General features: G+C 43.4%; 1 protein-coding gene across 1 annotated transcript in view; it reads right to left on the reverse strand.

The window, feature by feature from the left end:
* Positions 1-251: 251 nt before the first annotated feature.
* Positions 252-17,242, reverse strand: part of rbpjl (recombination signal binding protein for immunoglobulin kappa J region-like) — a 29,785-nt gene continuing 12,794 nt past the window's right edge. The window contains exons 3-12 of the mRNA XM_066663987.1: positions 17,024-17,158; positions 16,213-16,283; positions 15,161-15,276; positions 12,077-12,251; positions 8,787-8,924; positions 8,383-8,495; positions 7,418-7,558; positions 6,515-6,670; positions 4,461-4,564; positions 252-786 (exon numbers count right to left, since the gene is read on the reverse strand). Coding sequence (XP_066520084.1) covers positions 507-786; positions 4,461-4,564; positions 6,515-6,670; positions 7,418-7,558; positions 8,383-8,495; positions 8,787-8,924; positions 12,077-12,251; positions 15,161-15,276; positions 16,213-16,283; positions 17,024-17,158 — 1,429 coding nt within the window. The 3' untranslated portion in view covers positions 252-506. The remainder of the gene's footprint in view (positions 787-4,460; positions 4,565-6,514; positions 6,671-7,417; positions 7,559-8,382; positions 8,496-8,786; positions 8,925-12,076; positions 12,252-15,160; positions 15,277-16,212; positions 16,284-17,023; positions 17,159-17,242) is intronic.

The following is a 17,242-nucleotide window of genomic DNA, read 5'->3' on the forward strand; positions in this document are numbered from 1 at the left end:
ATCACAATGTATGAATGTGGCCGTTATCAAAGCTGCTCAGATCCCTGCACTCGCTCACTTCTCCAGTCCCCCACTATGTCCAGATAAAGTAATTCAAATCACCTACCAGGAGTTTTAATCTTGTGGCTGATCAGTGTGTACAATGTGGCCAAAAGTTTGTGGACACCTGCTTGTTCTCCCACAAAATGAAGGGTGTTCCTTCCTCTTTGCTGCAGTAAAAGCTTCTACAAGTGGGAATATCTTTAGACTAGTTACTGAAACATTTCTGTGAAGATTTGATTGTATTTAGCCATGAGAGGTTGGGTGCTGATGTTGAATGACGGCTGCAACTTATCCCAGATGGATACTGGATGGAGACCTGGCACTCTAGAGAGCACAGATCCACTGCTCCACAGCCCACTGACTGGGGGCTTTGCACTCCTCTGGCAGACTCCTGGCCCTTGGCCTAGTGTGGTGTCCGTAAGTGTTTGGACGTCGAGTGCATGTGCTTGTTTTTCCAGTGTGTGTCAGCTCTGCATGAACAGGTGGAAATTGGTTCTGGTGAACTCCTGGTGAATGGTGTCAATGAGAAGGTCTGAGTTTGAGGTTCTCTCGGTGGAACCGCAGGCCTGAGAGAAGGCGCTGTGTGTGTGTTCCGGTGTGTAGGAGAACGTGAAGGAGCTTCTGTAGATCAGACCATCCGCTCGGATCAGACATAAAGGGACGGTGATGCGTTGCTGCAGCCACTTCCACTCTACGCTGAAAACGGAGATGTCAGGAACCACACACAGCAGAGAGCGAGGACCCCTACAGGAGAGGAGGAGAAAGACAAGTTAGTGCTATTATTTGTTGTATATGGATTTATTATTGTCAGTCACTCAGGCAGTGGAGGTTCTTTATAAAGGTCTTCTTTAATAAAGATGCTTTGCCTCTACAGAGAATCAACAATCAGCTGTGGTCATAAACAAATAAACTGCCATTAAGTCGCCCTCACAGATATTTTGGAGAGAGATCAGCTTCATCACGACTCATAAACTTCTATACACTTCACTCTTCAGTCTTCAGGTTTGTTATTTTAGGTGCAGGAGTTCCAGAATAAAGAGTATTGTGAAGTTTACAGAAGTCGTACTCATCAGATCACTAGCTGGTCTCTCTACCTGGCTATGGCAGCTCCAGGGATCCGTACAGGGTGGTGAACAAAATTAATCAGTGCCCTATTAACTTTATACTTCACTACATAGTGAGCAATGTAGGGAATAGAGTAGGGGGGCATTTGGAACATGCCTCATCTTGTATATGGTGAAAGTGTGTTGGGCCGAGCTCTTGCTGAGAACCCACTGAGAATGAACTGAAGGCTCTGCAGCTCAAATAAAAGAGACTTAACATGAGAGTTTATGAGAGGAGTCAGAACAAAACCTAACGCTGACTGGACTGTGACACTTAGAGGCCAGACAAACCGTCTGGCAGAGCTTGGTTAATACAGACCATGGGTTTTTACTGTAGTAGAATGAAAGTAAAAAATTTCCTTCCATTCCCTTTGGTGTTGCATTGCCCCATCACCCTAAGGAACAAACCACCCCTGCATTCAGGAACATTGTTTTCATCTTGTTTGATGATTGTTTCAGAAGAAAATCTTCATGACATAGAGCAGTCCCTTTATACAGCATTCCTACCCACTTTGAGAGGTTACATAGTGCAGTTTCTTCAGTGCTGAACTCGGGTTAGCAATCTCTATTCTCCCTATTACAGGTCAGTGGGGCATCATGATGAATTTAAAGCTGTAATTACCTGGTGTTGCTTTAAGGATATTTATGGGGGGTTCTGACAGGGACCAAGGAAAGAACACACACACACACACACACACACACACACAAAACTTTGGCTAGGCAGAAATAAACAGGTCAGACATTAAGCACACAGTGTAGATGCCAAATAACGATCCCGACTGGCACCTAGTATAGTGTGTGCTCCTGCCTTGGGCCTAATTTGACTCTGAAGGATGAAGAGCTTATAGAAAATATGTGAATGAATGAATGAATTATTTTTTTTTTAATCAAAGTAGCTGTAACCCAACTGTGAAACCAATGTCCATGACAGGCCCCTGATGGCAGGTAGCTTAGTTCACAAACCCTTTCCAGACGACACCTAATGACGACTGCCTAATGTTTGACTGCAGTATTCCGTATTAACAACAGGAATGCATTCAGATCTGTGTTACTAGTTTAAACACACTGTGTTTTTTCCCTTGGTGTTAGACCAGACTAGATTTTAAGATGTTTTTACACATAATCGCCGGTTATTTCCAAAGGGTTCACATACTTTTCTCTTCACTGTTTGTGGACGAGAGAAGAATGCACTCCCTCATCATCTTTATGGCATTGTGTATTGGCTATAATTTAGAAAAGGGTGCAGGCTTTTATTACTGACACATTCTTACAAGACACAGATGTCAGAAGTGTTTATCATCCAGACATCCTGTGGTTTCCTAAAACTGAATGGAAGCCTTAAAAGAGACGTATTATACACCCTTTTGCACAAGTTTACCGAGTGCTGGGTGTTAAAATAATAGCGTGTCCTGCTTTGGTCAAACACAAAAAAAAAAACACAAGGATCAAACAACATCACACTTTTTTTTCATTGTCTAAACAGCCCTGTTCAGAGCGGCCTCTTTCATCTCCTGTTGAGAACGAGCTTCTTTTCACTTTCAGGCTCAAGTCTCCAGGTTTGAGGAGCGAGGAGCAGAAATCTGGCCGTTTTTGATATTTAGTTTTTTTTTCTTCTCCATTTTATTTTTCTCCAGGTTTAATCAGTGCACCTATTTCTCTGTTCTCATTGTGTTTCTTTTCTTTTGTTTAACCTTGTACTTCCTGTCTTATATAAAGGTGGGCCCAGCACTGTGACTGGAGAAACGCAGGTGATGAGGCAGGACAACTCTAAAGTGTGCGTATCGCTATCCACCTTCACCGAGAGCCAATCAGAAAACAGAAGACTGCTAATATAATTGAGAGGAGACTTTTATCAGTGTGCTAGTATGAGCTGCTCATGATGAGACAGTCAGATAAAAGGGTTATGGGTGGCTTGGTGGTGCAGCAGGGGGTGTCTCTGTCTCAGCTCCAGGGTCCTGGAGGTTGTGGGTTTGAGTCCCGCTCTGGGTGACTGTCTGTGAGGAGTGTGGTGTGTTCTCCCTGTGTCTGCATGGGTTTCCTCCATGTGACTGTCTGAGAGAGTGTGGTGTGTCCTCCCTGTGTCTGCGTGGGTTTCCTCCGGGTGACTGTCTGTGAGGAGTGTGGTGTGTCCTCCCTGTGTCTGCGTGGGTTTCCTCCGGGTGACTGTCTGTGAGGAGTGTGGTGTGTTCTCCCTGTGTCTGCGTGGGTTTCCTCCGGGTGACTGTCTGTGGGGAGTGTGGTGTGTTCTCCCTGTGTCTGCATGGGTTTCCTCCAGGTGACTGTCTGTGAGGAGTGTGGTGTGTTCTCCCCGTGTCTGCGTGGGTTTCCTCCGGGTGACTGTCTGTGAGGAGTGTGGTGTGTTCTCCCTGTGTCTGCGTGGGTTTCCTCCGGGTGACTGTCTGTGAGGAGTGTGGTGTGTTCTCCCTGTCTCTGCGTGGGTTTCCTCCGGGTGACTGTCTGTGAGGAGTGTGCTGCGTTCTCTCCGTGTCTGCTTATGTTTCCTCAGGGTGCTCCGGTTTCCTCCCACAATCCAAAAACACACGTTTGTATGTGGATTGGTGACTCAAAAGTGTCCGTAGTTGTGTTGTTGTCAAATTTACATCACAGTTCTGTCAAGTGACAAAGCTTTTTGGGAATGTTAGGTTGTGTCATGATGCTTTCCAGGGTGAAATGACATTATAACAGCTGACTGTATAGCTGACAGTTCTTTTTTTGGTTTAACATGGTGACGAGTTTTCATGGGCCATTAGAGGAACAATAGGTAAGATCTGGTATTTTTACTCTTACTTTGGAACATGTTTTAGTTTTAAATCTGTGGTGTGTTCAGTGTGTGTTAAAAAAAAAACCAGACGTGGAGGGTTTTCTAGGAACAGTGATCCACTGGATGTTGTGTGTTACAGTGATTTCACTTTGCTTCTAATATTTCTCTCTCACACACACACAGAACCCAAGAGCCTCTGTCAGAACAGTGGAACACTTCACACACGTCTGTGGACAGTTTCACACACTCACCCGGTCACTCACATGGATCATTTATTAATCTATACCATTCAGAAAAACACACACAGAAAACAGCATCAGCTCCAGTGAGAACAGAACAGTGCAACTCACTGGAGCTGGAGAAAGTTCTGTGGACATGATCTCAGTTATTAACATCAGATTTACATCACAAATCTGTGTTTATTTTTCTCCATGTAACATCTGTTCACCTCTGGTTCGAGGTCTCCGTGTCACTGTCGCACGGCTCAGGGAAACGAAGTTGGAAAAGCCCCATAGAAATGAATTAGATAAAGGGTAAGTAGACGGCCTCTTTACCTGAACATAGTCTCAGCCTCCATGTTCCCAAACCACACCTTCAGATGAGGACTGAAGTTCTCTCCGTGCAGCTCCAGCATGGCCACGTGGCCTCCTCCGTTCAACTACAACACAAAACAGACCTGAATCAAGAATAAAGTTTCATTAAACTCTACTGAAAAGCAGTGGAATGGGAACTGAACCAAACCAGAGACCACTGTTCATTTCATTTCCAGTCAAAATGACCTTTCAGTACAAGTCATTTATTCTTCTGGAAATATTTCTGAGGCTTACATTCGCTTTAGGAATGTGGATGAATTTCCAAAGCTGAAATTCAGAAAAATCACAAAGAGTAAGGAGCCTGTAAAAGTCATGCAATTGTTTTTCCTGCAGGTAAATTACACTTAAAGTAACACTAGGTGATATTTGGCATTTTTGCTCATCTAGAGTTGCAGAGTGTACTTTCATTTTACCACACTGTTCTGTAATCAAGAGGTGGGTCCTACACTTAGTGCTGTTTCTGCAGTGTGGAGTCTGGAGTAACAACAATATTGCAGCTGTAATTAAGCTGTAAAAAACACTACCTAGTGTTGCTTTAAAGCTTTAAATTCTGAGAGAAAAGAAAAATCAAGCTCCACTCTCAATTGCTTAAGATCTGAATGCTGTCCAATGCTGTCTGTGTCCATCCTTCCACTGTGAGAAGAACAGCTCAGAACTGTGTCTTTGAAAAGACGTGGAGCTGCAGAGAAGAAGCCCACATAGAAAAGACAATAAATGAAAAAAGAAGGAACTCCAAGAAGATGCTGGTGTTTCAAAGATTTCTTTGAGACAATGAAGGAAAGACTCCTGTAAAGAATAGAAGCTGTGGTAATGGTCAAGGTGGGCACAACAAACACTAATAAATGTGAGATTACATTTTATTTACAGAGGTTTCTGGGTAGTTTTATACTGAATGTATGTTTTCTGCTTTTTCCTGAAGCTGAAAAATGAATAGCATCTATTTAATGGCCATTTTAATTGGAAATAAATACAAAATTACAGACAGTTTAATTCTCCTGTGAATCATAACTGCCCTCTACTACCGAGCCCACTGCAGAACTCTCCAGAATGGATATCCATTAGTTTTACATTAAAAAGACAAGTGGGTTTTGGGTCAAATGGGTTTTGTTCCAGATTGTTGCAAAACAACAAAAGCATCTCTCGGCCCAGGGGATGATTGCAGGGTACTGTCTGGGAAGAATGCAAGTGTGTGTAATTGTGGCACTGCTGAAGCACCAAAATCAACATCTTGAAGAAATGAAAGAGTGAAAGTGATACTGCTGTGAAGAAAAATACAGACATTTTGGACCCAATGTGACATTAATAAAGGGGTACCTTTGCCATTTTTAGAAATTAAAGGAGACCCCTACAGTATATTCATTCATTTATTCAGATCAATATGGAACCTGCAGTTTTTCCAATTTTAGAAAATGTACTCAGTAAGCCAGAACAATGCAATGGTCCCTGCTAGCTGTCCAGAAATTAAATGGCCAAACTATCACCAGATAAGAAAAATCATTTTAAATTTGTGCGCTGTGAATTTGGGGACCTCTCTGGTAAGAATTTGTAATTACAGCCACAAATATCTTCCTGCTGAATCACTGAATCATCCACCTTCCATAGAAATAATAATTACTGCAAACAATTAACACTGCATCTAACACTAACCGTAACCTCAGTAACAACAAACAAATCATTTCACTCTCTTATGATTTTCACATTCTAACCTCGAATTCTTTTTGGAAAAACAAGAAAAAAATATAATGTTCTCATAATACAACAAAATGTAAGATATTCCTATCCTCATTGCTGCTATCACAGTAATCCTACTTCTTTCAATAACAACTAAAAACACAGTGCATAATGCCGCTTTAAAAATAATTAGATTTCATCCTCGTTTGAGCAGTGGCATTTCACACTTCCCAGAGGAAGCATGTGCTCCTCGCTCTCCCAGCTTCAGCCTGGTGTGTGATCAGAGGAGCTGCAGCTAATGAGCCGTGGCTAAATGGGATGAAAGCTTGGAAAAAGCCACAGACCTCCAGGCCGTGGATGACCGGTACTGGACTGATGGTGGATGGGCTGGAGGTGAGACTCTCACTGAAAGTGAACTCCACCACTTCAGTTCCGATTATCGTCCAACACGAGCCGTCATTCAGCAGCTCTCTGTTACTCTCCTTCAGACACGGAGACGCCTGGAGGAATACAGACTCATTATAAACGTGTGTGTGTGTGAGTGATTTCGTATGTATAGAGGCTGCTGTTACTTGTGTTCTCCCTTTGTCTGCATGGGTTACCTCCGGCTGTGGAATGTGTGGAATGTTACATTTTCTCTGGAAAGCCAGACACATACTACATTTGACAGGGGTCATCATTTGTTTATTCATTCGTTCAGACTGTAACGGCTTCATCCTGATCACTGGGTGCATGGCAGGAACACACCTTCACACTCACCCTTTCACTCACACTTGTGGATATTTGCACACACTCACCCAGTCACTCACACACTCACACCTGTGGACAGTGTCACACACTCACCCAGTCACTCACACACTCACACCTGTGGACAGTTTCACACCCTCACACATTCACTCACACACTCACCCAGTCACTCACACACTCACACCTGTGGACTGTTTCACACCCTCACGCATTCACTCACACACTCACCCAGTCACTCTCACACACACACACACACAAACCTGTGGACAGTTTCACACACTCACTCAGTTACCCACACTCACACCTGTGGACAGTTTCACACATTCACACTGTCACTCACACACTCACACCTGTGGACAGTTTCACACACTCACACACTTACACCTGTGGACAGTTTCACACATTCACACTGTCACTCACACACTCACACCTGTGGACACATTTGCTGGGAGTGTAGCAACCCACACAGACACAGTGAGAACACACTATGGGTTGTTTACCTGGTACTGCAGGATCTTTTCGTTGGAGAGACACAGGTACATGTGTGTGTTGTCCCGGAGCTGAAAAGCACATTTATGAAGCTGAGACACCGGCTCGTCCACGTCCAGACACACCTGCTGCTTATTCACCTTCCGGACCACCTTGCACAACAAATCAGGGTTATTCACAGCCAACACACTCTGATCCTGGTCCTCTAATCCGCATTCAGGAGTTAATGAGTCACAGGATTATTTTAAACCCGGATAACTCGGCATATGACTGGATTAGAGGGGACTAGGTTATGTTGTGTCTCTTCATACTCTCAATGATGTGCCTTTGAAAAGATTTTATTGTAAAGTATTCAATTATGGAATGAAACCACAGCAGTGGGTTTATGTTTTATATGTTTGTTCTGTACCTGTATATATTCTCACTTTTGGTTTCAGTCTAATCAAACCCCTTGTTGTGGTCCTACAATTACTGGCAGTAGTCCATCTGTAAGCACTGCATATCTTTTTGTGCCCCTTCCCCCCTGTTCTTCAGAGCTCAGGACCCCCACAGACCAGGTGTGATGTGGTGGTGGATCATTCTCAGCGCTGCAGTGACACTGACGTGGTGGTGGTGTGTTAGTGTGTGTTGTGTTGGTGCAAGTGGATCTGACACAGCAGTGCTGCTGGAGTTTTTAAACCCCTCAGTGTCTGGACTGAGAACAGTCCACCGACCAAAAACATCCAGCCGACATCGTCTTGTGTCATTGTTGAAGGACTAGAGGACAACCGACACACACTGTGCAGCGACAGATGAGCTACTTTACATCTACAAGGTGGACCAACGAGGGAGGAGTGTCTCACAGAGTGGATAATGAGTGGACACAGGAACGTATCTGAAAAAAGAACTTAACTGAACAGAATTAAACAATTCCAGACAGTGAAGGTTTAATAGGAAACTGAGGAAATGGTTTAAGATCGGATTCAGTGCCGCATACCATTGGAGGCAGAGCGACTCCTGAGTCAGTGCAGACGAGTTGAACCACAGAACCATAACAGATATAACTCTCACACGCAGAGTATTCACCACCTTCAGAAGACTGATCCCCCACTGCAGAAAGAGAGGGAGAGAACAAAACGAGAATGAAGAGGCAGAGACAGGGATGACATATCAGTGAATGAACAGTGAGAGAGAGACAGTGAGACAGAAGATTGAGAAACAAAGAGAGACAAGCAGAAACAGATAGAGATTCAGTGTTGGTGTCTACAGACCTTTGGACACGGCTGAAATCTCTGCCCTTTGCATGGTATTCATTCATGACACAACACCACACACTGGTTATTAAAGAGTTAATGATGTACAGACTATGAATAATCAACTCTCAGACGTTCAGGTACAGACCTAAAACTATAGTAAACGCTGTCCACTGTCGGGCACTGGCCACAAAAGCTCCGCCCTCCACTGCCAGGTACCGGGTACTGACCGTCTGAGACCTCAACCGGTTAAACAATGACACTCTGGAACCTGATGAGATACACACTGCATACACACACACACACACACATGCATTTACATGCATTGTGGGCAAATTATATGGACTTCCATTTCATCAAGGCTTTGAATTATAAACCTTGCCCTAAACTTTCGTCTTGCCCTAAATCTTACCCAAAACCCTAACTCTGAGGGTCAATTCCATTTCTTATTTTTACTCCTATCCCTCATTTTTAAGTGTCATCTTGCTCCTTAGAGCTGAATTTCACCATCACATGGTACAACACTTCAGGTGCCTGACAAGTCATCAGCACCTCCACACCAGTCTGCAGTGATATCAGAAGAGCTGCTGAACTTTAGTTACATTTAGTGCATCATTCGCCTTCAAAAGTGTTCCAAAATCATTTAGTATCACCCCCTCCTCTTTGTTCTGGGATATGAAGCTGATTTCAGATTCTTATTTGGCAGCTTTTTTTGTTTGAAACTTCCAGTTCCACCTTAAATGCTGCAGTAGAGTCAGGTACCAGAATATAGCTGTTTCACCATTTAAAGTGGAACTGGATATTTACAGCTAACTGCTGAGACATCAGCTGCTCCTCGTGCTGTTTTCTGCTTGTTCTGAAATAAAAGGCTATAATCCACTGAAACTACATTAAACTAAGAAAATACACTGGTGATCAGGAGAAAATACTGACATCTGTGGTTTTTTTGGGCACTGCGCAGCATCTTACTGGAGATTCACAAGGCGTCATAACCCTCCATTTGGAGTGTAACTTTGAAAAATCTCCCCACTGAAAAAAAGTCCCCACTGTAGCTGGGTTTTCATCCAAAACATTCACAAATGGTCAGTGCAATTAAAACTATCTGCAAAATGAGTCAGGTTTCTATCCTGTACCTTTTTGGGTAAACTTTGAATAAACAGATGACGTAGGTTCCCTTGATCCTGGGGGGAGGATCAGACTGAATTAGATGGAGAGATCCGAATGGGTTTTTGCACTGATTAGAATCACTTTTACAACCGTAAACATCAAAAACCCACTTTATATTAAAAAGCTTAATGTAATTTTTATTTGTCTGGTGTCTGTGTCATTTCTGTGGTATAGAGCTTTCTCTTTTGAGAGGAAACTGGCTTTGCACAGTGCTGTATGTGTACAATATTCTACACATGCACTAAAATAAGAAGCTTGAGTGGTGTTGGTATGGTTTATTTTGGGCCTTTTCCATTCAGGTTTATTATATGTGAAAACACAGTGGATGGAAAACTCACTAGTGTGAGTGTGTAAAGGGGCTTTTGTCCACACAATGTGATGTGTCTGTTAAACAAACACACACACACACACACACACACACACACACACACTCTCTTTCTTGCTCTCATCTGCTCTGTTTTTCCTCACAGACCCCTCTCATTGTGTTTCTTTTCCACCAGAAAGTGAGGAATTCGACGTGACTCTAGTGTCCCTCAGACGTCTGAGCTCTCCTTTCTTTCCCTCAGAGTCTCACAAAGGTCAGCAGGGCCAGAGTCAACAAAACGGACCTCCGTGGTCAAAGGCCAAATGCCTGACCTCCTTGGGTCACTTCCAATGACCTGAGCAACTTTTAAGTTAAGTGTATTTTTTACGTCTTTGTGGCTTGTAGCCAAAGGCAATACGTGTTTACTTCAGAGAATGTAACTTTCAGCAACACAGTCTTCAGTGCCTTTTTACCCCATGCTTAAGTCTGACATATTCTGACTCTTTCCCACAAGGAAACACAGTATTGGGTCTTAAAGAAGCCCCACAGCAGTGTTCTCCCCCTGTGTAAACAACCCACTTTCAGCACCTGTTCCTTTAAATGATAATGAGCCGCTCTCTATTCACCACAATCCAGTGCAGTGAAGAGTGAAGAGCAGAAATTCTAGTCTTTAGCTGTTTTTGCTCAGTTCTCTTTCTTCCTCATATCTCGTTTTCCCATTTTTACTCAGTGCTCTTGTTTCTCTGCACTCATTGTGTCTGTTTTGTTGTGTTTAACCTCATCTTTGTGCCCTCAGATAAACGTGGGTCCAGCGCTGTGATTGGACAGACTCAGACCAAGGGCCGTGGCAATTCTAAAGTCTCTGAACTTGACGTCAGAAGCAGAACTTAGATCCCTCTAGCTGACACTTTTTGCAATGAGCCTGATGATTTTAGGCTCATATGCAGCTGCTCCAGAGTGGCCAATTTCATTCATTCATTAATTCATAGTCTGTAGCCACTTATCCAAATCAGGTATCATTTCATGCTTAATGTTAGCACAAGGAAACATCTGAAACCATCAGAGCTCGTCTTTCTTTCTCTCAGTGTCTCTGAGAGCTCAGGAGAGCCAGAGTCAACACCACAGACCCTAACAGTAGTGTGTGCTTTAGGATCCAAGGGTCAAAGGTCAAATGCCTGACCTCTCTGTGTCAGCTCGGTCTGTTGACTTGAGCAACTTTTTCTTACTAGTTTTTTTTATGTTTGTTTGTTTCCATGCTTTTGTCGGAACTTTACATTGACTTAAGCCCCATTTGAACTGGATTAGTTTATCAGGGGGACTTCTGTAATAAAAAATGCCCATGGCTCCTCTGTGATAAAACACTCACATCTGGATGATAATGAAATACAAGAGGACGGGTGAGTTTCTAGTTCCCAAAATTATATCACGTTATCACATGATCACTAGTGAAGTTCTAGATTTCTCCTTTTGATAACACTCTCACTCGTGACGTCTGTAGGACATTCACTAAGTAACTGCTTCAGTAACTCCTCCATTTTCATATTGTTTTTTCTGCTCTGATAATATTTTTAGGAGTATCTATGGAAACGGAATCTCAGAGGCTAAATACAGTGCACAGCAGCCTATCCTAGACTATCCTATTTTATACTGTTTTATCCAAAGTGAGGCAAGATCTGCCTGTTAGAGATTTGCAGCCAAACAGGATTAAAATTATTCTTAAAAAAATTAAAATATAATCAGACAACCACTGAGTTCAGTGAAAAACAGGAGTTAATTCAGCCTGTATTTTTCTCCGATGACTTTGGGTACATAGACAGAAACTTAATCTGTTCCAGATACAACTTTACATTCATTTTATTGAGATTTACTCCTAACTTTAACCATAACTACTGCTAGCCTAACCCTAATGCTAAACCTATACATAACCTGACATCCTGAAAGACACACACACACAAAGTCACACTCACAGTCTGCGTTCTTCATGGACTGTCTCTTCTGAGAGGGTTTGGAGATGATTTTGATGAGTCTGCTCTGGAAGGAGCCAATCTCCTGCCCTCCGCTGTGGAACAGACGCAACAGCAGACGGAAGTGTTTCCTCTTGTCCGTGTCAGAGATGTACAGAGTCTTAGCGCACGCAAACATCTGTCAACAATACAAACAAACAAACAAACAAACAAACAGGGACAAAATAAGTCACTGAATGACACAAACTGGAGTGTGACTGGGTGAGTGTGTGAAACTGTCTACAGGTGTGAGTGTGTTAGTGACTGGGTGAGTGTGTGAAACTGTCCACAGTTGGGAGAGTGTGAGTGACTGGTTGAGTGTGTGAAACTGTCCACAGGTGTGAGTTTGTGAGTGACTGTGATGTGTTTCTGCCTTGTGCCCATAGATTCCAGGTTGGCTGTGAAACCCATGTGACCTATATGACCCAATGTTTTCATTATTCTGAATTTTTTGTTAAGTTAAATACAGCAGGGCCCCACAAGTAAGTTTGACCTGGGCTTGTTGCCAGGGACTTGGGAAGTGGTTATAGACGCTAAAAAACTGACAGAGTCGAAGGGGATGTGTTACAGAACTCAGAGAAACTGAAGATTGTGTGGACAAACCCAGTGCGAAACTAACCACTTTCAAAATCAGATTTGAGAACCTCAGGGAGCGCTAGAGCTTTCACTGATGAAGATAAACCTCAGGAACTGCAGCAGGAGTGAGGCAGGGTAGGGGCCAATCTTGTCAGATATAACCGAGATAAGCAAAAAGGCCAGAGCTGAGGGTAATTGACATGAGGAGGATGCAGCTGGGGGTCTTTCAGCAAGGGGCCAGAAAAAATGGAACATCTGCATCACTAACCTGGCAGAGCATCACTTAGTGTCTACTACTGAAGGTACACTTTATGTCCCAAAGATTGTAGACACCTAACGAGTCAGAAGCCATTTTAAAAATAGACAGGATCACTCAGGACCTCAGAAAAACTGTTGTTTATGAGGACAGAGGAGTGAATGCCTTCAGTGAAGGAATCTTCTGGATGTTTGGTCGAGTGATCCTCTTTCTAATGAACAGCTGTGGTGAGATAAAATAGTGGTGACAAGCGAACACAGTGAAAAAGTAGATTCTTTATACTGTCTCCTTGACAGACCACTGCGGTCAACTTACAATTCTGCAATCAGTGTCATGTCCATATTCAGAATTCAGGGTCTAATCAAGATGTTAGGGTTTGGGGGTCTCCTTGTGTCTGTGTGGGTTTCCTCCGGGTGTTCCAGTTTCTACCCACAGTCCTAACACACATTGTGGTAGGTGGTTTGACTGTGGGAAAGTTCATTGTCTATGTTTAGTCTCCTGGGGCTCCTGAGTAGTGCAGTGTTTAGTCTGAGTGTTGACCCCATCACCTCACAAACATAGCCTCAGCCTTCCAAGGGATCACAACTGACTTCACTTTCTGGGTGAGTAAGATGGTCCCACTTCTCCCTCATCTCCTGAGCAGAGTGCCAGCCAGCACCGGCATTTGTTTTCTGACATGATCGATTGGGCAGCAGGCAGCAGGTTTATTTATACGTAAATTCTACACTCCGTTCCTTTTAAAGAAAATGATCTGTGACCCTGTCGTACCAACAAGACGTCATTTCCAGGGACTTGACTAGTGTCCTCTCAATGGCCAGCAGAGCTAGGCTGCTTAAACCCATGTGAAGCCTTTACCCATGTGAAGTGTGTCTGCCTGTGAGTGCTTTGTGACGGTGGAAGGGCTCAGAAGCACCCGCTGGACAGAAACTGTGATAGAAGTCAGAAAGAGTGATAGAAGTCAGTCTCCCACCAGAAATAGAAGCTTGATTGGTCGCTAGTCGTTTTTAACAAAGAAAATGCCGCTAAGAGGATAAAGAAAGTGTGGTTCAACTCAGAACAGAATGAAAATTTAATGCTTCCACGGATCTTTACACCAAAGGATCGGTGATTCGCTCATTTCGCTGTCAATCAAAATGGGATTCAGCCTCAGACAGATCATCCAATCATCATGCAGAAGCTGAGCGTCCGGGCCAGCCGAGGCCAGCCGAGGCCAGCCCACTGCCCCATAGACCCCCCGAGGCGCTGAGCGTCCGATGAGCGGGACAAAGCCCAGCATTTATCCAATGACTCGTCTCGTTTCGCTGCACTTTGCTTCTTCGCTATTGAACTGAGTGTGAGCATCCACACTGTTTAAAGCACTGTGAAGCTGCGGGGAAGGCACATCTTTACCAGTGATAAGAAGCTGATTCTGAACAAAAGTTGAGCGCGTTGTAGTGCATATTTATTCACTGACATGTGCACACAACAGAATATATTTGATCACTTATTTTTTGACATTTTAGGGGAAGCTGAGCTTCCCTTGCAGTCTTAGAGCAATCGCCTCTGGTAGTGGAAGTTCGAAAAAGAGGTTATGGCTGATTTCACGCATTAGGCTGTTGTCTCATTTTGGGCTGCTGTTCTGTGTTTGACTCTCAGTAGTGTGTTCTGACCCTTGCTCTGGTCACTGTCAGGACGCTGCTTGGCGCTCATGGAAAAAGGGAGTTTGATGACATTACTGTTTATATTACACTTTTTCTCCTGTTCATATGTAATTTCTTTAGTTTTTTGTTTTCTAGGTAGTTTCTTTATGTGTGTGTTGCATTTTTGGATCCGGTTTTGCCTTTATCACCTCCTGAAACTCACTTTATCTGCTGCCTGTTTAATCAAATAGATTTTGGTTTCACACCATTTGATGCGACCTGATGCTAGACTGGCCCTTAGATGGTAATACTGAGAATTATTTAATGTTTTTTTAAATGCCCCAATACATCAAATGATCCACTGACATTTGGACGTCCATGCATCTGGACCAGTGTATTTTAACACAGGACACAGTAGCAGAAGCTTTAGCAGCCATTTGGCTCATAGAGAAATCCAGCTTAGACCTGGAAGTCCTTATTTGGGCATTATGGCAAATAAATACAACACTCAGTTTATCTTTAAACATTAGATCAGGGTCACGGGGGTCAGGGGTGGTGGGTTCTGCTTTGATGTGGGCATCTGTCAACCTGTCTCACCCTACTGTCTGTCTGCTCCTCGAAGCTCAGCTTGAAGCTGTCGGCCTGAGGCCCAGGGGAGCTGTCAAGACCCATAAACCCACACAGACGACAGCTCAACTCTCCAACTCCGGATGCTGGATGAGAGAGAAAGAGAGAGAGAGAGAGACAGGAGAATGATTATATTTAAATATTGGGCAGTTGTTTCTGTGCTCATTGTAGTGATAGTGTGCTTGGGTCATTTCATAGTGTGAGCCCCAAGCTTAAAGATGACATACTATGAAGAAATCCCTTGTTCTGTTCATGTGCACATTAATGTGGGGATCTGGGGCCCACCAACGCACACACTGTGAAAAAAGACCCCAGTCAGTTTACTGTGTGCTGCTTAAGTCAGAAAACAAGAGATAAAATGAGTCGTTCTGATTCAGCTCCGCTTCTGATGTCAAGTGCGGAGACTTTCGAATGGCCCCGCCCGTCTTCTGAATCTGTCCAATCACAGCGCTGGACCCACATTTATGTGAAGGTGCAAAGATGAAATTAAATGCTGTAAAACCGACACAACGAGTAAAAACGGAGAAGAAAGAGAACTTCTTCCAGAGCTTCTGCTCCTCGCTCCTCACTGCTGTGCACTCGGGGTCGGGGTGAACAGCGCGCAGCTCTTTATTATTTAAAGGAACAGGTGATGAAAGCGGGCGTTCTGAACAGGGCTGTTTACACAGGGGGAGAACACTGCTGTGGGGTTTTGACCAAAGCAGGTCACAGATGTTTCATTTACACCCGGAAAAGTGTTAAATACTTAGCTCTGAACCTTAATATTGTTCACATTACCCTTAACCAGTGCTAACTGGTATTCCTTTAATAAATATGTTAAAACTAGTATTAATTATTCAGTCATTACTATGCATTGTTCTGAACCAATCAGTTACTACTCTGAATTATTCTATAGCTGAAGGAAGTAACTGAAGGCCACTGAAGTGCTGGCCCACTCTCAGACCCTGGGAGTCTGAGGGGTTGCTGGTGTGGTATAGGACCCTGTTAAACTGAGAAAACCTGGAAGTGACCTGGTCCCAGACCTTTCAGTTTCTCTTGTCTGAGGTTCCAGCCATCTCCACACAGATACACACAGGGAGGAGGGCAGAAAAACCTGGACACACACACACACACACAAAGCACAAAGGGTCTACACATCAGATTATAAACACTTTTACACATTACTGGAGGCAGGCACCAAAATTAACCCCTTCAGGTCCAAATAATTCAATCCTTTCTGTGTAACCTACAGAGTAGGAAACCTGTCTGCAACTGTGTGGTTCATTCTCAGTATTACGGTGGCCCAGCGAGTCAAAACACAGCCGCAATAAAGGAACACTAAGATTGGGTATTTTTGCTCCTAGGGTCCCCCTACAGTTGCAGGGTGTTTTTCATATTTACAGCACTGTCCTGAAATCAATTGGGGAGGAAGGATGGGGAGTTTCCTACCCACCTACTAAAGTTACACAATGCAGTTTCTGCAGCGCAGAGTCCAGAATACCAATGGCAGAGGCTCTATTCTCCCTATTACAGCTCAGTGTAGCATAACAATGATTCTGAAACTGTAATTTTAAAGTAAAAATACTACGTAGTGTTCCTTTAAAGACAAAAATAAAACAATAATACAATATTTAAGAAAATATAAAAAAATTTAGAACAGCATTAAGAGGGAACTCAAATATATCAAAGTAGAACATTTAGATAATGTTAAAAATATTAGCCAAAATATTTAACAGGATAGAAAACGTTTGCTAAATGGCACTGACTAAAAGTAATAGTGCAAATATTCCTAAACGCTGTTGTGCTGACTCTCTGGCCCACCATACAGTATGTACAAATGAAGACTTGTCTCACCGTTTCTCGTTGCCGTAGGATTTCTGAGCCACTTTGGCGTGGAGGATGAGAACAGACTGATCAGGTCTGAACTGAAGATACTGTTTCACCGACTCTCTGGTCACCGTCGACAGCGACGAGAAACTCTCCTCCACCCTAAAAGTGCATAAGACTATTACTCACATTTTTATTAGCCACACATTGTCCATTCTCTCAGCTCCACTGAAAATACAGGAGCTC

This window comes from Hoplias malabaricus, chromosome 3 (genome assembly GCF_029633855.1).
Source record: "Hoplias malabaricus isolate fHopMal1 chromosome 3, fHopMal1.hap1, whole genome shotgun sequence".
NCBI lineage: Eukaryota > Metazoa > Chordata > Actinopteri > Characiformes > Erythrinidae > Hoplias > Hoplias malabaricus.